Source organism: Lonchura striata, chromosome 2 (assembly GCF_050655825.1).
Source record: "Lonchura striata isolate lonStrDom1 chromosome 2, ASM5065582v1, whole genome shotgun sequence".
Taxonomy (NCBI): Eukaryota; Metazoa; Chordata; class Aves; order Passeriformes; family Estrildidae; genus Lonchura; species Lonchura striata.
Window position 1 is genome coordinate 82,629,176 of NC_140704.1, and position 24,544 is coordinate 82,653,719.

The 24,544-nt window shown below is 42.8% G+C and overlaps 1 protein-coding gene across 4 annotated transcripts in view; it reads left to right on the top strand.

Annotated features, from left to right (window-relative positions):
- LOC110479411 (unconventional myosin-X) overlaps positions 1-24,544 on the top strand; it is a 77,185-nt gene that overhangs the window by 46,940 nt on the left and 5,701 nt on the right. For all 4 annotated transcript variants that reach the window (XM_085571668.1, XM_021546725.4, XM_085571669.1 and 1 more), the window contains 12 exons: positions 96-219; positions 1,489-1,732; positions 3,928-4,023; positions 15,462-15,555; positions 16,332-16,387; positions 17,924-18,066; positions 18,485-18,679; positions 19,774-19,931; positions 21,216-21,339; positions 22,299-22,596; positions 23,315-23,522; positions 24,012-24,148. In XM_085571668.1, coding sequence (XP_085427794.1) covers positions 96-219; positions 1,489-1,732; positions 3,928-4,023; positions 15,462-15,555; positions 16,332-16,387; positions 17,924-18,066; positions 18,485-18,679; positions 19,774-19,931; positions 21,216-21,339; positions 22,299-22,596; positions 23,315-23,522; positions 24,012-24,148 — 1,877 coding nt within the window. The remainder of the gene's footprint in view (positions 1-95; positions 220-1,488; positions 1,733-3,927; positions 4,024-15,461; positions 15,556-16,331; positions 16,388-17,923; positions 18,067-18,484; positions 18,680-19,773; positions 19,932-21,215; positions 21,340-22,298; positions 22,597-23,314; positions 23,523-24,011; positions 24,149-24,544) is intronic.

A 24,544-nucleotide genomic window follows, 5' to 3' on the forward strand; every position in this document is an offset into this window, starting at 1 on the left:
CAATACATAATAAGCTACATAGCTAGATTTTTCTAACCAACTTGATCTAAACTCTTTCATGAGAAATTATGACCTTTATTTCCTTTCTTGTGTAGTTTGAAGACAGTGAAGAAGATTTTGACTCCAGGTTTGATACAGATGATGAACTTTCCTACCGGAGGGATTCAGTCTATAGCTGTGTCAGCCTGCCCTACTTTCACAGTTTTCTGTACATGAAAGGTACTGGATGAATCAGAATTTGCTAAATAGATAAAATAACCAGAAATATTTATTGTGTATTACACTCCCAATTTCTGTAGATTTAAGCTATTTCCTCATTTTTCAAAGGGTGATGGAAAAGTGACTTTATTTAATTTGAGCTGTTCTCAAGTTATTTGCAGTGGCTTGTATCTAGCAATGTTTTTCCCCTCTGCAAAAAAAGATCAATATTTTGGGCTGCCTCTGTTTCATCTTACATCTTTGCTGACTCGCAAACAATGAAATATTCAGTATACATAGAGAAAAATAACTCACAAATCCAATTGTACCAAATTTTGAAGAAAGCTGATTCCTGCTGTGAAAACCTCATGACATAGGCAGCATTCTGCATTGCAGAACAATTTTATTGACCTTAGTCAAGTTTCACTTTGGATCTGGAAGACATGAAGAAGGCTACATTTAACAAAGAGGTGTGAGAGACTGTGAAGGGATTTACACAGGAGTTCTCTGCTTAAAATTCTTGGGTTTATCTTCTGATGATTGATAGTGAATCGTAATCTAGCTGAATGCTTGTATGATTTCATCACTATAGTATACCTTGTTTCGGAATGGGAACACTGATGAGTATACACACCACAATGTTCATGTGAAAAATAATACAGTTGGAAGTAGCATGGCTTTTACTTTCTGACATAGCTAGCAGTCAGTTTTTGTGAGATGACAGGATCAGTTCAGACTGAGATCAAACAGGATCAGTTTGGTTAAGGTTTTTATGATTTTGCTGTAACTCCAGTGCAAAAGGTGCATTGCCTACTGCATGGCCACACTTTGGAATGACTGAGCTCACACTGGTGTATTTCCTGCTCTAAAGATAGCTTTGCCAGGTTTTGTGGTTTTGAGTTAAACATTGTTACCTCATAATAACCTGAAGAGAGGAAAGAGCTTAACACTAAATTTTTTTAGATCATCACTGAAATACATTGAAAACAGTCTTAAAGATCAGATTCTCATGTGCAGCAAGACTTTTCAGTAATTTATTGTATGTATATGTACATGTAATTCATGTATGTTTCATATATTTTTTGTAATACAGAGACCGACTACAATTTATAATTTAAAGGTGTTTAGATGGACAACAATATTGGTGGCCATAAGAATATGCAAAATTGAGGGTTTGTGGCTTACAGCAGACACTCAGTTTAACTGCAGTTTTGATGTTCACAGCATCTGTTTTATGATACAGCTGTTTGTTTTAACTGCATATAAACCCACATTTCTCTTTCTTGCCAGGTGGCTTAATCAACACATGGAAGAGACGCTGGTGTGTCCTGAAAGATGAGACCTTCCTGTGGTTTCGTTCTAAGCAGGAAGCACTTAAGCAGGGTTGGCTTCACAAAAAAGGGGGTGGATCATCTACACTTTCCAGAAGGAACTGGAAGAAAAGATGGTTTGTTCTCAGACAGTCCAGGTTGATGTACTTTGAAAATGACAGTGAAGAAAAGCTAAAGGGTGCCATGGATGTCCGAACTGCCAAGTATGTTTACATAGTTTTATGTTAGCCATGGTTCCTTCTAAGTAGTACCTGGGGCTCAGTCTGGGAAGACACTGAGTGCCCTGACTACAAATTGTGTGAATGCAAGCAAGAGTGTGGTGAAGTGAGTGAAAGCAAGTGTTGTCCTTAGTTGGCTCTCTCTTATGTCTAGAGAGTGCTCCAGAGCTAAGCCAGTGCCAAATACTTCAGAAAAATGCTGCTGTAACAAACCCATCTATGCTTTCTCCCAGACTAGAGGCCCTACTTAGTCTGTAATGATTCCCAAGGCAATCTGGGGCATGTTGCCAAGTCTGTAGCTGCAGGCAAACCCAGAATGAAGAGGGTGGAATTAATAAGCCCTGAGTATATTGAAGTTTGCATGGGTCAAAGCTGAATCTTCTGTATTTATTTAAATTTTTTTCATGCTTTAAATAATTGTGGTAGTCTAGAAAAGTCTTTAATATGCATATATTCATTAAAAAAACAAGATTACTAAATCTTATAACTTATGCCTTGTTAACTGAAGTACCTTAAGCCTAAGAATTTTATGCTTCCTGAAGCACACAGAAAAAAAAAGTTTTCTACTGGATGGTATTTCTCTTTCTAAACAATTTAGGATTATCTACCTAATTTAAAAAATTAGTGTGCTAACATTAGTTATCTGTTTACCTAAGCTTTCATCCAAAGTAGACAGAAACAGAAATGGCTAGTAACACTCAGTTCCCCTCTGTGCCTTGTAATCAACTATCCAATTTGTTTGTTACTTTAACAGAGAGCTTAAACTAAATTTAAATATTTGATTAATCTTTTCTTTGGCAGTCCTGGCTTGAGCCTGATTTCAAGTAGGACAGAAAAGAGTTTCAGTGAGAATTTTGACTTGCTCCTGAAATCCAGTGGGCTGTTGGCAGTCAAGTAAATCTCTGAATAGAAGCTGAAGATCCTACATTTTTTAAAATATTAAAACTAGATTTAACTCTATCCCATTAGCATTTATTTAGCATATTTTTCTAATATGTTCAATCAGTCATTCTTTGTTGTTGTTGTTACCTCATTGCTTCATTGGCTGTGCCCTATAGATGTTCTTTAAAATTATCAAAGGTTACTGAACCTAGTTTGAGCTAGGTTCAATCAATGACTATTTGTTTATAAATTAGCTAAAAAGAAAGGGTACATGTATTAAAGAACTGTGTTTCAAAAGAAATAAGCAATAGCTTTTCTAGATAGTGTTAATCTTTACTGAGTGCATTCCTAACCTATAATGCAACTCACGTATTTCAGCACTCTCTACTAGGGACCCTGTTCAGTTTAAAAAATCTCAGGCTGATTCACATAAAACACAGAACAGGGAGGTATTCCATTGGACACTGCTACTGAGAGGGAAGGAATCAAACAGTAAAAAATTACAGGTTTTTGTACTGATAGCAGATAGATCGTCCTCATGAGTCTGATTTGCAGAGATTGCATGTATTGTTTATAGGACTGAGATTTATGAGAATAGGATAGCTGATAGGGAAATATAGGCAGTTAAGGAAATAGTAAGCTTCAGGCAAATACAGCAAAACAGCAAAAATGAAATTAGGTGTATTTCTTAATCTGCAGGGAATTCTAATGTCATACTTCAGTTATTGCTAAAATCTTCACAGTTGTTTTTGTATCAATATTTAGAAATATGTAATTTAGAAATACATAATTTTTGAACAGATGAGTGCTCAGTTTTTTCTGTAAGTCATGTTTGGAATTGTCCTTTTGCTGACTCACAGCCACACAGAATCACTGATCCAGGTTTTGTTTGCTTTCAGTTTTCAATCTTCAACAGCTTTCCTTTAGCACTCCAGAAATCACATGATTATGCATTCAGTTCTGAAATATATCCATTTAACTCAATTATCTTTGCCTCTCTTGGTTTGATAATGTTTTGCTTTTTCTTTAGGTCTTGGTAAAATGGTAACAGAATGGTCACTTTGGTATAGTGACATTCATAGTAGTTTGAATATTTGTACTGTGTGGGCAGAAAACACAGCTGTAGTTTGTCAAACTAATACTGGGTCTGATAAACCACGTTGTGGGTCTTACAAATGAACCTGATGAAGACTGCTGTTATTTTAAGTATCAATAGTTTGTGAGCTTCTCAGAAGAACAGAATTTTCAAAATGTTAATAATCTGTAATGCTCAATATTGGTGTTTTCCTTTTTTTCAGAGAGATTGTTGATAATACAGGCAAAGAAAATGGTATTGATCTAATAATGAGTGATAGGACCTACCACTTAATTGCTGAATCTCCTGAGGATGCAAGGTAGGAAAATTATCAGGCCTATTTTCTTTTTCTTTTCTTTTCATTTTTAACCTCTATGCCATTCTGACTTTGGCTTTCACTAATTTGTTTGACCACTGTCACAAAATATTCAGGCTGTGTTAAACACATTGCATTTAACACACTTTTTGAAAGGCTTGCTGAGGAGAAAACCTTGTGGCAGACAATTACAGGGAAGACTCAGATTGCCAATGAAAATTTGCCTACCCATGTGTTACTAGCAGCTTTCTGAAATACAGTTTGTCTGTAGAGACACATTCATTAGCCACTGATGCTTTCCTTGCAGATTACCCTGCTGTGTTTAGCTGCATTGATCAAATCAATATTTGAGACCTGTAGTCTGCCTGAAATGAAGCATTTTGTTCTTAGGGGTGGGGTCTGTTTGTTCAAGTGGAACCTAAATTTTTTCGGATAGAAGTTGTAATGCAGTTGCTTCAGTTTAGAGCAAAAGCATATTAGTGTAAGAGTGTGTAACAGAGTGCTTCCCTTTCTGCATATTTGAAAAGGGTCTTGCTCGTGTTGCTAAAGGATCTATATTTAACCATGGAGGAGGCAGTTGGGTGGGGTGTTGCCTTCAGGGGAAGGCAAGGCGACCTGGTTGCAAGGAACAGCATGGCAGCCTGGTCTTGCACAGGCCACTCGGGCCACCAACACGCGCTGACACCCATGTGGTGGATGGTCAAATGGCCTTTATTATCTCATGGGGTTATATAGCCTAGGGGGACTTTGCTACGTCATGGGGAGTTGGTAGGGTCTCTAGGGTTAGTAAGGAGTGGAAAACTACTGGGTTAGGTGTGGTTACATGTTCTGGGGGTAATAGATAACATGTTGCAGGGTGAGGGAGAATGGTTTTTGCTTTCCGTCACATCCCAAAATCTTCCATTCGCCTGTCCCTATCTACCACATCTCCCCCCTCCTTTTCATAAACAAAATGAGGTAGTCGTAGATATAGGCACTGGAGTGAGGTACAAACTTGTAACTTGGTAAGGAAAAAGGGGTTTGGTAAACCTGAGTAACTCTCGCAAGGCGAGTTTTGAAGGCTTCTGTGACTGGCCGTGTTCACAGTTTTTGGTTTACAGCATTTGTTGCTGGCCTACAAACAGAATGTTCGCCCATTCTAGACGGGCCTGAACAAACGAGACTAGCTTATTCAGCAGGCATGGTCCTAAGGTAACAGCTAAAAGCAGTATTGCCAGTGGACCTACCAGGGCGGAAATTAAAGTGGTGAGCCAAGGCGATTGATTGAACCAGGATTCGAACCAGCTCTGCTGGGTTTCCCTGTCTTTCTTTCTCTGAGCTAGTCTATCTCGGAGTTCTGCCATGGAGTCTTTAACGACTCCCGTGTGGTCTGCATAAAAGCAGCATTCCTCTTTCAAGGCTGTACACAGTCCTCCTTGTTGCATGAACAAGAGGTCCAGTCCTTGCCTATTCTGCAAGACTACTTCTGAAAGCAAAGAGACTGATTTCTCTAGATAGGAGATGGATTTCTCGATCCTCTGCAGGTGTTCATTGATGGTCATTTGCAGCTGAGCGAGTCCTTGTTGTTGGGTCGCGAGGGTTGAGACACCCGTGGCTGTGCCAGCTGCTCCCAGGCCGAGCAGCATTGCGATAGTTATACCTGTGATTATTTCTCTTTTGTGGAGTCTGTCCGGTTCTTCGAAAAGGTGGTACACTTCTTCATCTGAGTGGTACAGGACCCTAGGAACAATCAGAACTTGGACACAGAAGTCGATAGAGTCATTAAATTTGGCAAGGAACACACAAGGGCTTACTCCGGATCGCTGACAAACCCACAACCCAGATGCGGATGGGACCACCCACTGACTGATCTTTCTGTTGGGCTTGACAACTGCAGTGCAGAAGTTGCTTTTCTGCTTTGCTAAAGCTGCATTGCCAAAACATTTGCCCTGGCCTGTGATTTGACTCAGGGTGATTCCTCTGCGGGGAGTGTCCCACCTGCACTGGTGGGGGGCGCTGGCTGTGGAGTAACTGAAGGGGGTGTCTAAAGCAATGCCTTCGTAGAAAGGGGGTTTAACATCATAGCAAAGCCAACAGGAATTAGTTAGGTTCGGTTTGGATTCGTTTAGGGTTAGAAAGGTAGCTTCTAGCATGCGAAAGATTGGGTTTGGATCTGACTCGGCTATGCGGCCTATCTGGAAGGCATCCACATGGCCAGTCGGGGTATTGGTGACCTTTGAGGGCAAGGTTTTGGGGTGGGTTGTGTTTTTCCCTTTTAGCACATTCTTGATAACTTTATTGGGTCCTACTGGTCGAGGTGCTGGTGGTTGGAGCCTGATAATTCATACATTCACCCACCTTCTCGGTCCTCTGAGGACCACTGTCCACATTCTGCCTGTGGCCCAACTAGGGTGATCTGGCTGTAAAATGGTCATGTTATAACTTGTGCATCCCCGGTATCTAGGCTGTGCATTGTGGTCTCCACAGCCGATGGGTACCCAGGTGAACTGCAAAAATTTGTCGGGCTCCTGCGGTTGCCACCCATCTCCCCATGGTCTGGCATCTGTAACAATGATTTTGCAGCCCCAATATCCGCAATGTCCCCACCCTGGGTAGTCGCAGTACCTTTTCCCTGGGTTGGACGCTGGGCACCAGTAGGATATGTACATGAGTACGATACGTGGGTTAATGGGCTGTAGTTTTGGTTGTCCTGGAAACAGGTCAGCTATGTGGAACACGAAGGATGGGGTGTTCGCTGTGGTGATTTCTTTGAACACCTTGTTGCTTGAAAGATGTTGCATGACCCACCTGAATGGCTGATGAGGGTAGTGGCCTGGGTCGGCTTGCTCTCCGGCCACAAGCCCCAACAGCAAAATTGCACAAAGACACTGTGCATGTCTGGGTCTCACCGGTGTGGGACTCTTGGGTTTTGTCTGGCGGCTTGGTGGTTCGTCATCTCCCTCTGGAACAGGGGTGTACGTGTCACGGGGACGATCCACGAGCATGTCCTGCAAACAGAAACTCACAGTTTTTCATTAGTTTCATTCTGAAGGTCAAGTTTGATTGACCTGAGCGGACACCACTGATTCTGTCCTCTTTTTTGACTGCCGCATACCCTCGTCCCGTAAGCACCTGTCTCCAGCCCCGTTCCCATTCACCTAGCCCGTTTTTGATCATGACCTGCGGGCCCTCCTCTAGTGTCCGGGTGGCCCAGTGCTTTCGAATGGGACTGTTTGTCTCATCTCCCCTAGGGAATTGGTTCAGTGCTAGCAATGCGGTTGCCAGCATACGCACTTGGTCTCCTGGGGGAATGGAATTGGCAAAGCCCTCTCCCTTTGCCAGTACTTCTAACTTGGCTTTTAGGGTCTGATTTGCTTGCTCAACAATGGCCTGTCCAGTGCTGTTATATGGGATCCCCTGTGCTAAGGTGATGCCCCATACCGAGGCGAATTCCTGCACTGATTTGGAGATTAAATAGGAAGCATTGTCGGTTTAAATTTGTTTGGGGATACCAAGCCATGCCATAACTGTCAGCCAGTGCTGAATTGTGGCCTTAGAATTGGATTTGAGGTGCTGTGTTGCCACGATCACTCCACTGTAAGTGTCCACTGTCACTGCAAGCCATGCTCGTGGCCTCAGCAGTTCGCAGAAAGTGAAGCCAGATTTCTGAGGCCTTGAGACCTCTCGGGTTGACCCCACCGGTCCATAGGGGTGACTTCTGGCAGTGAGGGCAAGTGGCCACTACTTGTCTTGCGTCTGCTGTCGAGATCCCGCATCTTTTCGCCAGTGCTTTGGCTCCAATGTGGAATGACTTGTGCAGTTGACGAGCTTCCTGCAATGTCCACACTCCCTTCGCCGCGGCGTCTGCTTTGTCATTGCCAGTCTGGAAGAAACCCTTGACTGGGTTGTGGCTGTTGACGTGAATGACAGACACGGTGCCCTGTCATGAGGAGAGCGCCTCTTCAAGCATTGAGGCTGCTGTAGATGTTGAACACCTGGTCTCGACATGGCTAGGCAGAGTTTTGCCACGAATATAGAGTCTGTCACGATGTTGAGGTGTTCATCTTGGAAGAATCCACATGCCAAGACCACTGCTGCTGCTTCCAGCTGTTGCATGGACAGTGTGGAGTCACATGTTTTGACGCAATGCCATGTTTCTCCTGCCTGCCACACCGCTGCTGCAGTAGAAGTCGTGGAGGAGGCGTCTGTGAAGACCGTCAGTCCTGGCTGCGGTCGATCCATGACCTTTGGTGGCATGTCTATGTCAACAATGGTCAGTAGCTGAGTCCAAGGTGGTTTGGTGGGATAGGAGATTTCTCCTCCGAAACCAGTGAGAGAAAGGACCAAGTGCTCCGATATCACGGTTGACTCCATGGTCAGTCGCTTGTGGAAGGGGAGGTGGATTCTTGCTGGCTCAGTTCCCAGGTGTCTCAGGGCGAGTTTCCTGCCTTTCATGATGAGGTTAGCAACGCATTCAACTCCTGGGGAAAATGCACGAGTTGGTCTTCCGAGGACCACCAATTGGATCGGCTGGGATTTTTCGGAAGGTCCTTGGGCCAGTGCTCCCACCCCTCCCTTCTGCGTTAAGTGGACATATAAATCCAGTGGTATGCTTGGGTTCCACCTGGCAAGCGTGCCAGTGGATATCTGATGTTCGATGAAGTCGAGCGAGTTCGCTGCTTGCGTGGGGTCCCAGGGGTGTTTTCCTTTCAGGAGGTCATATAAGGGGTCCATGACCTCTGGAGGAACTAGGATGACGTTTTGGAGCCACTGCAGAGATCCCACAAGGCGCTGCATGTCATGGAGCATCTTGATGTCTCGGCGGACCTTCACCCTGGTGGGGGGTCACGTAGGAATTTGTGATCCCCACTCCCAGGAAGGTCACGCACAGTCCTCTCTTGATCTTCGTGTTTGCAATCTCAAAGCTGTTGGCCTGGAGAGTTTCCATGATTGTGGACACCAAGTGATCCACTTGGCTTGCTGATGGTGTGGCGATGAGGATGTCGTTCATGTACTGAATGATGGTTGCAGCAGGGTGGGAGTGCCGGACTGGCATCAGTGCCCTGTCCATGGTGATCTGGCATATGGTTGCGCTGTCCACAAGACCTTGTGGTAGCACCTTCCATTGGAAGCGGAGGTTAGGTCGCTCGCTGTTTGGGAACACGATGGAAAAGGAGACTCGTTCTTTGTCCTCAGTGTGCAGGGGTATCGAAAAGAAGCAATCTTTGATGTCCAGCACCGCGCATGTCTGCCCTTCGGGGATGGCTGAGTTCGCGGGCAGCAGTGTCTGAACTGGATCCATGGGCTGGATTGTCTTGTTCACCTCCCTCAGGTCGTGGATGAGACGATAACCTTCTCCAGATCTCTTGGGGATTACGAATACGGGGGTGTTCCACGGGCTGGTGGAGGGTTCTATGTGACCCTTTTGCAGCTCACGGTCGACCAGTTCCAGCAAGGCTGCCCTTCGAGGCTTTGACAGGGGCCACTGCTCGACCCATATGGGGTCTGGTGATTTCCAAGTCAGTTTGATTGGCAGCAGTGGGTGTACGGCAGTGGCCCTCATTATAAATTTGTAATCCTGACTCCTAACATAGCAAGGATGTCTCTTCCTATCAGGGGTGGAGAATTTTGCAAAATGTAGGGCTAGATTGCCACTGTTTGTTCTGGTCCTTTTTTTGTATGAAGTGTTATAGCTACTAATTGGGTGCTTTTCCATGCCCGGGATGGCCCTCCCACTCCGTTCACTGGGAGGACTTCTTTGCATTGCCAGTGTCGGGGCCACAGTGCTTGGGGAAAAATTGAGCAGTCTGCTCCTGTGTCTGCCCAAAACTGAAGCCCTATTACGTGGGGGTCCTGACTGCCATAAAGATGGCATGTCCCCCACACCTTTGGGGGCTCCTTCCCTATTAGATGGCCAGGGCCACCCAGGGGTCCCGCTCTGGGGCGCCCCCTGCTGGCCCTGCGGCACAGGTGCTGCTTGCGGTGGTAGTGGGTACAAAGGTACCGCAGGCTGTGTTGTGAAATTCTGCAATTGTGTCGCTGGCGGGGGTACGAAGCTGGCTGCCTCCTGTGGGGGTATGGGGTATAAGGGTGCCCCACCCCACTGGGGGTTGTCATAGATGGGCCATCTTGCATTCGCGGCGGGAAGAGGCTGAGTGCGGCCCACGCACCCCCTCCCTTTCCCGTTTCCCTGGGGCTGGGACCTGCAGTCCTTGGTGAGGTGCCCCTTCCTGCAGCCCCAGCAGGGCCCTCTCGAGCATGCTTGGGGTGGGGGTGCCACCGCAGACTGCTGTGCTGGCTGGGGGCAGTTCACCACGATGTGACCTGCCTCACCACACTTGAAACATGCCATGGTACTGGTCAGGGTGTGGACGGCTGCCTGAATGGGTGTCAGGTGCTCTTCCCTTACTACATGTCTGATCATGTCAGCCAGGCTGGCTCTGGCTGGCAGGGAGCGTAAGATATCCTTGGTGACAGGGTTGCACTGCTGGCGCAAGCAGTCAGATACCATGGGGTCCTTTGCCTCTGCCGGCAGGGTAGAGGAGTCTATTGCTGCCTGCAGGCGATCTACAAACTGCGTGAAGCTTTCGCTCTCTGCCTGCCTCACAGTGGACCACAGCAACGGCTTTACCACGACCCGAGAGGCGGCACGAATAGCCTCCCTAGCAGCCTGAGTGGTCGCCCTGACCTCCTCAGCCCACATCTGCGTGGCTTGTTGCTGAGGCGTGGTCATATCATCATGTTTTCCCATCAGCCTGGATAAGCTCGAGCCGTTCAGTGGTTGCCCCATGCCAGATGCTTGGGCTAGTAACTTTGTACAATTATCCTCTCATTCCTGCACATCAAGTAACTTTGCACAATTATCCTCCCATTCCTGTTTAAACACAATCATTCCTGCACCATCAAGTATCATGTGACCTATTCGTTTAATATCAAAGGGGAGTAAGTCGTCATTACCAAAGAGACCATCGACTAAAGTGGAGACCGTGGCCGAATTGATTCCTTTTTCTGCAATGGCTTTGACAATTGACTGTACATCTTTTGGGTTCACCGGAGTATATACCCTCTGCTGGTTCCCTTCCGGGCCAGTGATCCTCACCGGGAAGGCTTGGATGGTAGCCGCTGGGGCCCATTCAGCACAGGCTATTTTTATTTTTCCCCAGTCGGTAAACTGGGCTGGTTCATATTGTGATTGCTTTTTGGTGCGGCTTAAAGATTTACTCGGTTTTGTTTTAAATTGCATTGGCTCTGTTCCCTCTGTTTGAGAGTCCCAGCCGGCTTCCATCAGCTCTTCCAAGCTGGTGCTGCTGGACTCCAAGTCGGAAGTCGAATGCCAGCGAACTTCGGGGGCTTGGTGCCCTTTTGTCCGGCTCCGAGCCTGCTCCTCCCCGCGGGGGTGGCACCGCTCCCGCCCCCCGGGCTTGCCCTGCCACCTGCAGGGGGAGGTCTCTCCCTTAAATGGTAGCAGTGTCCGGCATGGCTGCCGATTGGCTCCGTGCCTTCTGCCGCTCTCCTCCTCTTTGTCCTGCATATGCGCGTTAGTAAAACCCTGCGCCTCCGGGCTTTTCCCGCCGAGTGCACCCACGCCCCGCCCATCTTCTTGGTCTCTGGAGCCATTTTCAGCAGGGTACGGGGGTGGTGGCGCAGCTTGGATCTCTTCCTGAGCCGCGGTTTCTGCGTTTCTGGCCTCCTTCGCCAGTCCCTGCCAAAAGGATTGCGCGTGCTGCTGCACCTCCAGCGCTGAATTGCTGACCAGCAGCGGAGGGAGCGATGGGGAAACCATGGATTTTCGGGAAGTTTTCGAGGGGGGGTTTGGGTTCTAGCCCGGGGAGGGGGGGTGATGCGTCGGGCCCCCCCGGATCCCCGCTCCAGGGCGGATCGCCCTCAGGGGCAGTTTGCATTCCCGTTCCTACCCCTAGCTTGGGTGTAACCAATAAACATGTGCGCGCCACGCTCCATGTGTCCTGTTCTTCCAGCGCTCCGCGCAGGGCTTTTTCTACTTTGCCCCATGCCTTAAGGCTTCTGCCACTGCCTGAGGATTTCGTGTCCTCGGCCAGCGTGGCTGTGCATTTTTCCCATATCTCCAAATGTAATACATCCACAGGGCGTTCAATCACCCCAAGCTCAAGGAGCCTTGCTATAGCAAGATAAAAGTCTTTGAGTCTGCACTTAGTACCCTACTGCTTATGAATCACACTTACGACCCTTGCCACGGTGTCCATGATGATCACGGGTCCTGGGACGTCTCCCTCGCCGAGGATACGGTCTCACCGCTCTGGCTGCTGCCCCCTCTCCAGGTGACACCTGCTACCCGAGTGAATCTTCCCGGGTTTCAGCACCACATATATTGCCTTCAGGGGAAGGCAAGGCGACCTGATTGCAAGGAACAGCACGGCAGCCTGGTCTTGCACAGGCCACTTGGGCCACCAACACGCGCTGACACCCATGTGGTGGATGGTCAAATGGCCTTTATTATCTCATGGGGTTATATAGCCTAGGGGGACTTCGCTACATCAGGGGGAGTTAGTAGGGTCTCTAGGGTTAGTAAGGAGTGGAAAACTACTGGGTTAGGTGTGGTTACATGTTCTGGGGGTAATAGATAACATGTTGCAGGGTGAGGGGGAATGGTTTTTGCTTTCCGTCACATCCCAAAATCTTCCATTCGCCTGTCCCTATCTACCACAGTGGGGAGCAAGTCTGACTTGTCCTATCAGTTGTAGAGCGTCTTTAAAAGAAAATCGCCATGCCACAGCTCATGCAAGATAATAATATTCTTGCCTGTAAAAATCAAGCATTTAAATAAAGTTAGCTTAGTAATCAGAGCTTCTTATTCATTGCCTTGCTGCCCCAAGGCCAGAATACAGCATGCCTTTGTCAATATCACTTGAGGCTCAGAAGCCTCAAAAGTTCTTTCATAATCTGTTCTTTGCAAAGGTAGAATGCCTTCCCTATATCACAGGACCCTGAGTACAGATGTAGATGTAGCAATGCAAAATCCGTCAACATTTTTTTAGGTATCCTTAAAATTATCCTTAAAATAACTAAGGAGCTTTCTAGCAGTTACTGTTAAGATTCCTGTGGGATGTAAGCATATTTTAAAATGAAGGCTTAGCTAAATTCTCTTCTACCAGACTTGTGTACGTGCCCTAGGGACCAATAAGCAATTATCAGCACACAGATTTGTCTGTTGCCATGTATCTCCTTCATTTCTTTCTTAAAGATACAGGAGGAAACACTATACAGTCTTGTTGTATATAGTGTGAATAACAAAACATCCAGATTAAATTACCTTTTACCTGTGTATTTCCTGTTTCTTTTTTCTCACTCATCCCAGAAGACTTAATGACGAAGATGTGTAAGGATTTGCAGACAGGCTTAAATCAAAGCCTTTTTAACAAAGCATTTGAAAAATGAACTATGAATAATTGGGCTGTGTTTGGTCCACATCTGCTATTGCAAAAATATTTTGTACCTGGGCTTATATTAGGATCTGAGGCTGCTTTTTGTTCAAATTAAGGGAAAAAAAACAAGAAAAACATGGCACAGGCCCCCAGAAGAGGAGTTACTATTACTGAAGAAGTAATACTTCAGTGGGCAGCCATTGCTGAGGGTTTGTTCCTTTCAAATCCCTAGCCTTTTTCCCTATTTCTGTGTTCTCGGACTCAGCTGAAAAACAAAGGAGGTCCTGAGCAGGGAAAAAAGCAAAAATAAAGTCTGCCTTTGTTTTTTGCAATGTGCCATGATTCGTTTTGTTTTTATTGTTTACACAAAGATTAAATGAAGTCAGGAAAACTCTGAATTGTTCTTTAAAATCCATCCATAAATTATCACTAGATGCGCATACAGTGCTAGGAAGTAGTTTTTCTTTTTTTTTAATTGAAATAGAAAGTTTCACTTTAAATACTTTTGCAATTCCTGAGCCCAGAAAGGAAAGATTAATTTATTTTGTGGTAATCTTTTGGTTGGTGAGGCTTAGTTTTCTTCAGTTTCTTTACTTCATTTTCAGTTTTAATTCAGCTGGTCATTCCTCCTCTCTAGATGACAGCTTCTCTCCTTTTTTTGTGGTATTGCCTTACATCCAGTAAAGTGTTAAGTACGGCCTCTCTGTGGGTGTCTCTGAGACTTAAAAAAAAGAATCAGAACTAAATATGTTCTCATCTGCTTTATGATCTGACACTCTCAATCTTCATTTTGCTTCATTGCACTGTTCATTTTGTTCATTGCACTGTTTCTAATAAAAGTGCAAGCCAATAAAAAGAATTTAGGATATGGCAGTGATGGTACTGTTTAACAGCCTACACAGTTTTTCTCAAGCTATTTTAGCAGTTCCATAAATGTACATTTTGGGGGAGCAGTTGGCTTTGAATGCTGGAGTTAAGGAGGTAGCTCTTCAGTGTCCTACACAAAAATTCCATGTCTAAAAGCAATTGCAAAAAAGATAACTTCATATTTGAGTCCAGTAGTTTTGCAGTAGGTTGAGTTTTTCCTCAACCCTGTGATGGCAGAGGAGCTTCTGCAGCAAAGTGAGGAATCTGTATTAAAGGCTGGGCTTTTGAGCCCTTTGAAAACTTGACCCCAGGTGGTTTTCATTAGAATGGCAAATTCATATCTCAAAGAATGGCATTTAGGAACCTGTTGAACAGGCCAAGCTCTGCCCTTAGATTTCACTGGGATTCCTTAGAGCAGTTGAGCTTTATCACGTACAAGTGATAAAGGATGGAGGTTTCCCAGAAGCAGAAGTTGTGGTTGGAATTAAATCCATCTGCAATTGCTGCTTAGGACTAGGGGCTGAAGCACTGGAAACCTCTCTGCCATTTTTCCTATTGTGGATATGTACAGTGCCACTGGAGTGGCACAAATTTGCTCATCCTTCCAGCAGCTGGATTTTTCAGTGCTCCATAGAGAACAAAATCTGTAGAGGTATTTGCTTGGGCGTTTTATTTTTTTTTTCCCTCTCATTTGTGCTTCTGTGAGAGAACTCAATGTACTTGGGTGGTCTTTGCAGAAGTATCACTGTAAGAAATTACCACCAGTTACACTATCGGTGCAGCACAATTTATAATCGGAAGGTTGGGATTCCCATTAACAGCTTTGTGTGTAGCTAGCAATATATTTTATTCCAGATGAAACGTGTGGAATGTGTTACAAAGACTCTCCAAGCACTCAGATGTTTCAGTGTGCTTACAGCACAGTTTTTCAGAGATGTCACTTAGTGTACAAGGTACTTTTTGTCAGGAAGAAAGGGTATGACACAAGCTTGGATGGAAGACCTGGAGCAGCTTGCTTGCACCCAGTGTTACTTGAACTGACATAAAGCCTTGCTGCTTTTATGCCTGTTGACAAAAGGAATCTTAAGCAATTTCAAAAACTTGCAGAACCTGCTACATCTCTGCAGAACAAAGGTGACAGAAGGCTTGTGCAGAGCCAAAATTTTACTTACATTGCTGCCTTTCTCTCCCCAGCCAGTGGTTCAGTGTACTGAGTCAAGTCCATGCGTCCACAGAGCAGGAGATCCGGGAGATGCATGATGAGCAGGCAAATCCACAGAATGCTGTGGTAAGTGTACATCTGAAGAACTTTTAAAAACAAGTATTTTTAGAAAACAGGGCTACTGTGGTGTTGCAGCCTCTGAGAGTCACAACCTGCTTTGTTTAAATGTGGTGGTAGCTGTGACACTGGCTAGAGCTCCCATGTCTTTGGTCCCGTACCTGTACGAGGAGAGAGGGTGACTTCTGAGTCTTCTCCCATCATTCACCTTGATGAAAAATGGCTGTTGGTTTTGGGGGTGGTTTTTCTGGTCCACTTCCCTATCACATCACAGTGTATGCTTGATTTTGAAATTTTGCGAAGATACTGTTAATGAGTAAATTAAAAACCCAAGAGTCAAAAAGTCAATATTTCTCTGATCCTTCATTTACCATTCTGTACAACATCCATTGGTAATTAATAGAATACATCTGGAACCTAATATCAAGCAAAGGAAAACAAAAACTTCTGCTTAATGGCTTTAGAAGTTTGTTTTGAGAGAATGCTTTTTCTATTGGGATGGCAATTTTCAGTGAAAAATTCAAGCATGTTTGGAAGCATAGAAAAGAGCAGTTTTTGAGCTGTGTCCATCCTAACTACAAATTATCTTTTACTGGATGTATTTGTCCAAGTCTCTTAGTTTTGCCTTCAGCAGTTTTAATGGTTAAGAGAAACTGATGCACAAACCTGCAGTTCATTTTGCTTGATCAAAGCTGCTGCTTCTTTCTCCTGTCTCTCAGAGGAATACTGTGAGTAATGTAACAGTGAATGTCTTCCTCATTTTCTGGTTGGATATTTGTTTATAGGGTACACTTGATGTAGGACTAATTGATTCCGTCTGTGCTGCTGACAATCCAGATAGGTAAGTCAGAACCATGCCTGGTGACTTTCTTTTTCTCTTGTCTCTAGCCAAAATCAGACACTTTATGCTTTAGTCTCTGTATTCTACTGGCCAAACATGTATTAAAATGATTCATTATTGCTTTCCTTTTCATAGCACTAAACACCACATGTTAAAACATGGAGTAGGAATGATGGTGCATTTTGGGGAGGCTTCACTAACTTCCATGACACTGCTTCATATCCAAATTCTTCAGCTCCTGAAGTGATCCAAAACTGGAAGATTACGTATTTCTTTCATTTATACCAGTAATGATCCTGACAAAAAAGAACAGCTGATTTTTGAGTTCCTTAGTAATGTAGTAGGCAGAAAATTTAATTTTAATGTTTTTTTTTCTGTTCAGCTTCTCCTTCATGAATATTGTATTCTTCAGAGATGAAAACTACTTCCCCAGAATAAAAATGTCTTATAACAAAGACACTGCAGAATAAGAACAACAAAAATGTCAGGTTTTTCTTAGTTCTTGAACTACTATTGGTGTTTAGGGAAATAAAAAGTAATCTGGGTTCAGACTACAACTGGTTTATAAGGTTACTGGATGTGAGGTGTTATTTGAACTGCAGGGGCTTGCTCCATTTTCTCCTCATTGTGCATATGCAGCTGGTTTTAAGTTAGTGCTTTGTCCTTGGCCTGCCAAAACACTGATACTAGAAGTAACAGTGAATTTACAAGCCCGGGTTTCCTAAACAATACAACACAAATATCCAGAGCTTTCACAATTTTAAATTAGCATTTCTCCTGCATTAAGTTAATGCAATAAGTCAAGCATTTTTCTTGTAAGCATTTTTCACATTGAGTTTTTTTAGTCTCATGGGGGGATTTTATGTTATGTTTTGAGGGATTGCTCCAGATGAAAACATTAGTGGTAAAGGGTAAAGGGTTAAAGCAAGCACTGTAGTCCAAGGAACCTGCCTGTCTGATTCAGAGAGCCATCAGCACACTTCTCTTGGGCTAGTCCTTCATGCTTCAGTGAATCCTGGTGTAGGTTTGGGTAAAAGCCATACTCTCATTAAAAATAGATTGTATTCTCTGTGAATTGGGTTGCACTGCATTAAAAAATAAAAGAATCCATGTTCACATGCTGCTTTACTATAGACCTTTGTACACTGTAGTTTGTTTTAGCTAATGTAGCTGCTGAAGCAGATACTCTAAATAGATCTGACCCTAAAACAGTTCTGATTCACATGCAAAAGTGAATAATTAAAGTTTGGACATTTTTCTCACCACAGACTTTTTTTGAGATATGACAAGTTGCAGTTTAATGTGAATTTTCCCACCATTCATAGCCCCTGCATTTTGGTGTGAATGTAACATAACTAAATCTTTTTAAATACTTAATTTTTCTTTAGGTGATAACTAAGTAATACCTTAGAGGTAGACAGTCTTTTTCTGGATAGAAAATGCAAACTATTAATAGTTTTTATGATTATTGGGAGTGATATAAACAATATGTATGCTGATTATAAAGGCTGTTTCAATTGTCATTTATTTTCATAGACCAAATTCATTTGTGATCATCACTGCTAATCGTGTTCTTCACTGTAATGCTGACACTCCTGAAGAGATGCATCATTGGATAACCCTGCTTCAGAGGTCAAAGGGGGACACTAGAGTGGAGGGACAAGAATTCATTGTGAGGGGTAAGAACTGAGTGGGGCAGTAAAATGTAAATAACATCTGTTATGCTTTGAAGAGATTGTTCCCACAATACAGTGTGGGTAATATGCCAGCACGATTAGTGTTGCAGCCTCTTCTTTGTGTGGGGGACTTTACTCACAAATTAATACAGCTGAAATTTTTTTTAGAGGATGCCATTTCTATTGGGATGGCAGTTTTCAGTGATAGTTCTTCTAGTGAAAAATCAAAATAGAAAGATTTTAATATTAATTTTATAATTTCTTGTTTGATAATTCTGCTTGATGTTGTTTCATATGTGAGCGTATCAATTCACATAATGTCTTTGTTGTTGTTGAAAGTATACAACTTACTTTTAGCAACCTACTTTTGTCCAACTCTGTTCAAGAGAAAGAAGTGTGATTCAAATTGTGTCCTAAACAGGGTGGCTACACAAGGAAGTAAAGAACAATCCAAAAATGTGCTCATTAAAACTAAAGAAGCGTTGGTTTGTTTTGACACACAATTCTTTGGACTACTACAAGAGTTCAGAGAAAAATTCTTTGAAATTGGGTACACTGGTCCTGAACAGCCTCTGCTCAGTGGTCCCACCTGATGAAAAAATCTTCAAAGAGACAGGTAATAGTTTGCTCTTGTTCAATTATGCCTTCTAGCATGCCTTCAAGTATGTCCTTCTAGCTAGTAGTGCAAGAAACAATGCATGAGAATATTTTAAGTGGATTATTATGGGTGCAGTTCCATTAATAAATCCAGTTCCCAAGTCACTGAGGTATTCTACAGGGATTACTGGGTGAAAAACAAAGGTAGAGGAGTAAAATTTCTTCTCAACAACATTCAAATTATCACAGACTGACACTGCTGCCAAGTTAGTCTGAACACTTATGCTTACACATCAAAGACCTGGGGAAAGACATGGGTAGCATGCTCTTCATACATTATTTTATGTGGAACTATGAGGGCCAACATTGAAGCAGATATAAGGAAAATGCAGAGTAGAAACCAGTTTGTGGTAACCTACATCCTACACCTGAGTCAGCTCCACTGTGCATTTTCAGAACAGGTTTTCAACTCAGAAGCATCTGTTTCTAAATGAGAAACGACTGTTGACAGTCCTGTATTATCTCACTGGGGTCACTGACACTTCAGAGAGGCTTTCACTAGTGAAAGATGAAACACATTTCCTTTTACTGAATCTGTTTCATAAAAAGTCCATACAGTGATGCAGCAAGAGAATTTGAACTGAAATGCTCTTCCTGTTACAGTTTCCACTTCATTGGTGTAAAATTAAAGACAGAGGAGGTAGTCTGTGCTTTATGCATGTTTTGACATGTGCCATGGACTATGAAAGACTCTCGCATACAAAGCAAGTCTGTCTCAGATTTTCCTGTTACAGACAGGACTGGAGAAGTAGGGCCCACAAGCTACAAGGACCTAAGAGTATTCCACAGTATTAACAGTGTTGTCTTACAGTGACTTTTACTAAGATTGCTGGGTAAAACAGGGAGCTTCATGATGCATGGTTGTAGTATGAGGCTACTCCCAGGCTTCTTTAAAGGAGAAAATCTCCTTTAATACCACAGTATCTGTATTGTGATACTTAATAACTCACACAACTTTAGTTCCTGAAAGACTGCCAGCCTGATCTGGGATGCAACACTGGGTGTCTGCTGGGCTGCAGCTTGTAATGATGACCAATTTTGCTGTTGTGCCAGGTTACTGGAATGTGACCGTGTATGGACGCAAACACTGTTACCGTCTCCATACAAAATTGCTTAATGAGGCAACCCGCTGGTCAAGTGCCATCCAGAATGTGATTGACACAAAGGCACCCATTGATACTCCAACTCAGCAGCTTATTCAGGATATTAAGGTAGGCACAGGCAGGATGGCGCGGGCTGAGAAAGAATGGTTCCTTAAATCTTTGTTTTGGAATTGCTATATTGGGTAATAAAACAGAAAATTTCGTTTTAATTATACAGTGACATGGACTAAAATTGTGAAACCTAAATGTATTCTCTGACCTGATAAAGGAATTTCTGTCTAAACAGTAGAAGAGCAAACTTTGAAGTGCAGCTTGGAGGGTAAGAGGGATAACTTTTTTCCATTAAACTAGTAACAAGTTTTACTGGTTTGTGTAACTTAACAGGCTGTACCTGGCAGTAGAGCACATTGTTTAGGTTCATGAGTTAGCAGATGTGTTTGCTCTGTCCACAGTGAGCAGCACACCATGATGTGGACTAAACAGCTCTTCTGACTTTTTTTTTGTCATTATGGTTCTTTTCTTTTCTTACTATAGCATGGGCTAAGCATCTCATATATGTGTGATGAGAAAAACATTCAATTAATGCTTACTGTTTTACAATCTCATTGGAGACAGTGCACACATAGGCAGAGAATGTCCTACTGTAGCTTTTTTCTAATGTGCATTTATGAGAGGATAAGGATTCTCACAAGAAACCAAAGAAATAGGCAAGAGGGGAGAACTGCTACTGACCTTTTCCCTTAGAGAGAGTGCCACCTCTTCTCTCATGGAAAAGAAGCATTAAGTTCTCAGTTCTAAGATTATGAATGCTATTCTTAAGAGCAGGAGAAATATATGGAATTCAGGTCTGATAGAAGACAGTGGTCACATATCTGTCAAACCTGGTCCGAGAAGAACAGTAAGAGCAATATTTGGAAGTGTAGAGTGGGTGCACAAGGTTTACAGCAGCACTTTGGACTATTCTGTTTGATAGCTTGTGTAGTTTCTAACTGAAAGGCCAATTAGTTATGCTGGAGAAATACTTTTAAATGGAACTTTAATACAGGTATCATATTTGCCATTTTGAATTACTAGAATAAAAATTAATATAAAATGAAAATACACTTCAGAAATTGTTATGACACTTCATTTTGGTGTCCTGCAGCTTTGCTATATGGTTTTTTTACTGCACAGATAAAGCAAGCCTGTCCAAGGCCTGAGGTTGGCAGGTACTGAGCAGTCATAGCCCACAGCATGCCATGGCAGCCACAGCATCCACAACTGGATTTTGCACCAAATAGTGTTGGTAACACTGATTGCTCAGTTTTTTACAACCAACCTAAGGGCACAACACATTGCATTATTCTTAAAGCTGGACCCCAAAACATCTTTTTTTTTTTCTTACCCCAATAGGAAAACTGCCTGAATGCTGATGTGGTTGAACAGATTTATAAGAGGAATCCAATTCTCCGTTACACTCATCATCCACTGCACTCACCATTACTGCCACTGCCATATGGGGACATCAATCTAAACTGTAAGTTTTCCAATAATAGAACCACTTTTCCTTATGAAAGACTAAACCAGAGGATAGAATTTTTAAGTCTACAGAGAAGTAATGGTGGCAAAATACATGTTTATAATACAAATATACAAGATTCCCTGTTCTCTTGAGAATAGCAGTTTGCTAGCATAGAGCCATGGGCTTGTGGTATTCCTTCAAGAGTGTTACAGAAGGGAAGGTTTCTCTTGCTTTCAGCAATACAGCTAAGAAGACTGAGTTTGAAAAGTCTTGCACTGAAATAAGCAACTAAACCTGATTCATTCAGTCCCCTTGAATCATATTCTTCTTCTCAAGTGATTGTTGATTCTTACCCTCTGCAGGAAGCTGCAGCAGCCACAGCTTCCAATTAATAGGTGTACATTTTATAAAATGGGATAGGAAGCCTTATTTATAGGAAATAGGATTTAAGAGTGTACATGGTTTTAAAAAGTAATGCTTTGTTTAGTCCTGAAATAAGTGTAATCCTCTCTTTTAATATTCTTGATTCAAACACTAATTTAGAAGTCTCTTTTGAATGAATGGTTCAGACTACTGATGACTGTGAACTTGGTATCCTTAAAAAGGATTTGGTTATCTTAGATTACAATGGCATATTAAACAAGATATTACTCAGACCACAGGTTTCATCCTTGGGAGGAGGGTGAGAGGTTAATATGGAATGTGATAAGGCACTTCTGCACTGTGACTCACTCTGAAAGAAAAGCTCTCTGTCACAAAAAAGAAATCAATCAAGATACACCTTTTCACAAATTTCAATAGCAAATAAGATCATAAAATTAGTTTGCATCATACATTTGAAATGGAAAATACAGATTCTAATATCCTGCATAACAAGGGTCATAGAGTAGCATTAAGCAATTTCCACATTAAGCCTGAGTGCTTTTTCTTTCATATCTCATCTAAGCATATTTCTTCCAATATTTCTTTTGAAGTGCTGAAAGACAAAGGCTACACAACTCTGCAGGATGAAGCCATCAAGATATTTAATTCTTTACAGCAGCTGGAGTCTATGTCTGATCCCATCCCTATAATCCAAGGTATCCTCCAAACAGGACATGACTTAAGACCTCTCCGAGATGAGCTCTACTGTCAGCTCATCAAGCAAACCAATAAAGTGCCTAACCCTGGGAGCGTGGGGAACCTCTATAGTTGGCAAATACTCACCTGCATGAGTTGCACCTTTCTGCCCAGTCGCGGCATCCTCAAATATCTCAAGTTTCATCTCAAAAGGTGAGAACCTTTGATCTACTAAAGCACCACAACTTCTAACAGTATTTAGATATCTAGAAGTAAGACTTGAAGTGGTATTCACTTAGCAAGCTGGCTATGCCAAACAGTGACTCTAAAAACAAAATGTTATAGGAAAAGTATGTGTGAGTTGGTCTGGATGGAATTACACACATTTGAAGAATCAAGCAAAATGCCACAAAGTTGAATGCACAGTTCCTTAATGTTGGCAAAAGAACTTCCTGTAACTGTATAAACTTAAATTACTTTCAGCCCATCTCAGGTCCCATTTTAAACTGTCCAAACTGTTAAAAATTCTTCATCCCACTTACCTGAATTTTATGAGATATGCAACATGCACATAAAAGAACAGTATCACATTTAAAGATGTATTTGAGGTACAAACCTATGATTGTAAATCTGATTTTAAAATATTAGTGAACATTAAATAATAATAATAAAAAATCATTGTTAGTTCAGCATTAACCAGAATGTGGAGTTCCTCTTGCTATGATGCAATGGAGGAATGCAAAATGTGTCATTAGGAATGTTAGTCCACCAACAAACTCAATAATTGAAAAGCTTTGTCTGTACTTGGAGCATGCCTTGGAGCATGCCAGTAAACAGTGTACGGGATACAGAAATACTCTCAGGGAAAATAATTCTCAAATAAGCAAACTTCACAGACTGGCAGCTTGAAGTAATAAGCTTTGTCTCACAGGGTTCGTGACCAGTTTCCAGGAACTGAAATGGAGAAATACGCACTTTTCACTTATGAATCTCTGAAGAAAACCAAGTGCAGAGAGTTTGTGCCATCGCGAGATGAAATAGAAGCACTGATTGGCAGGCAGGAGATGACATCCACAGTTTATTGCCATGGTGGGGGCTCCTGCAAGATTGCAATCAACTCACACACTACAGCTGGAGAGGTGAGAAGTGGTGACAGAATGTCTTTGTAACAAAATCAGCATGTCCCTTCACTTGCCAGTCCCAGGCAGCAGTAGTGCTGTTACACTTTGGAAGCTCTGGTGCTTTCTCTGCCAGTCTCTCCTTTTTGGGAAGGAAAGGCTTACAGTGCTGTCTCCCCAGGACAGCTGTCCCTCGCCACAATAAGTTCTGGAGAAATCCCTGCTATAAAAACTTTAGTAGACATTGGTGCGTATGAGAGCCAAGCTGCTTCCTAAAACTGGAATACTCTTGCTGAGTTGGTGAAATACAGGGGGTTATGTCTGGCCAGGAGATAGCACATACATATTCTGAAAGAATAAAAATTACAGTGGAATTTGATAACAATTAATAATGCTGATGAGACAAGTTAATCACATTTTTAGCCTAATGTAAAACCTAGCTCTAATTTTTTTCAAAGTGTCGTACTCGGTGGTACTGTTTTTCCATGCTATGGCTTTTTGATGTATTAGGTGGTTGAAAAATTAATTCGTGGCTTGGCCATGGAGGATAGCAGAAATATGTTTGCTTTGTTTGAATACAACGGAACTACTGATAAAGCAATTGAAAGCAGAACCATTGTAGCTGATGTCTTGTCAAAGTTTGAAAAGTAAGTGTACCTCTCCTTCTCTCTTCACTCTAATAAGTAGCAATTAAATAAATTTCCAGTGTCAGTAATGCTGAATTTCCTCTTTGACTTGCTTGTTTGTGATGATGCAGCTGAATTGTACACATGGCCATTTCTGGAACAAAAGGATCTCTTTTTTAGTTTCTTTAAAAGACATAATAGTCACTTGTGTTGGTTTTCTTCTGTCCTGACACCAGTAGAGTAATATATCTCATCGCTATTTTTACATTTTCTTCTCCACTACTACAAATTTTTCCACCGTTACTGGTGATGTGACTGTGAGAACTGACTCCAGGCAGTCACTGCCATCCTGACTGTCTAACTTCATGTGGAAGTTACCACAGTACAGGTCACAACATTTCTGTTACTAGTAAAATT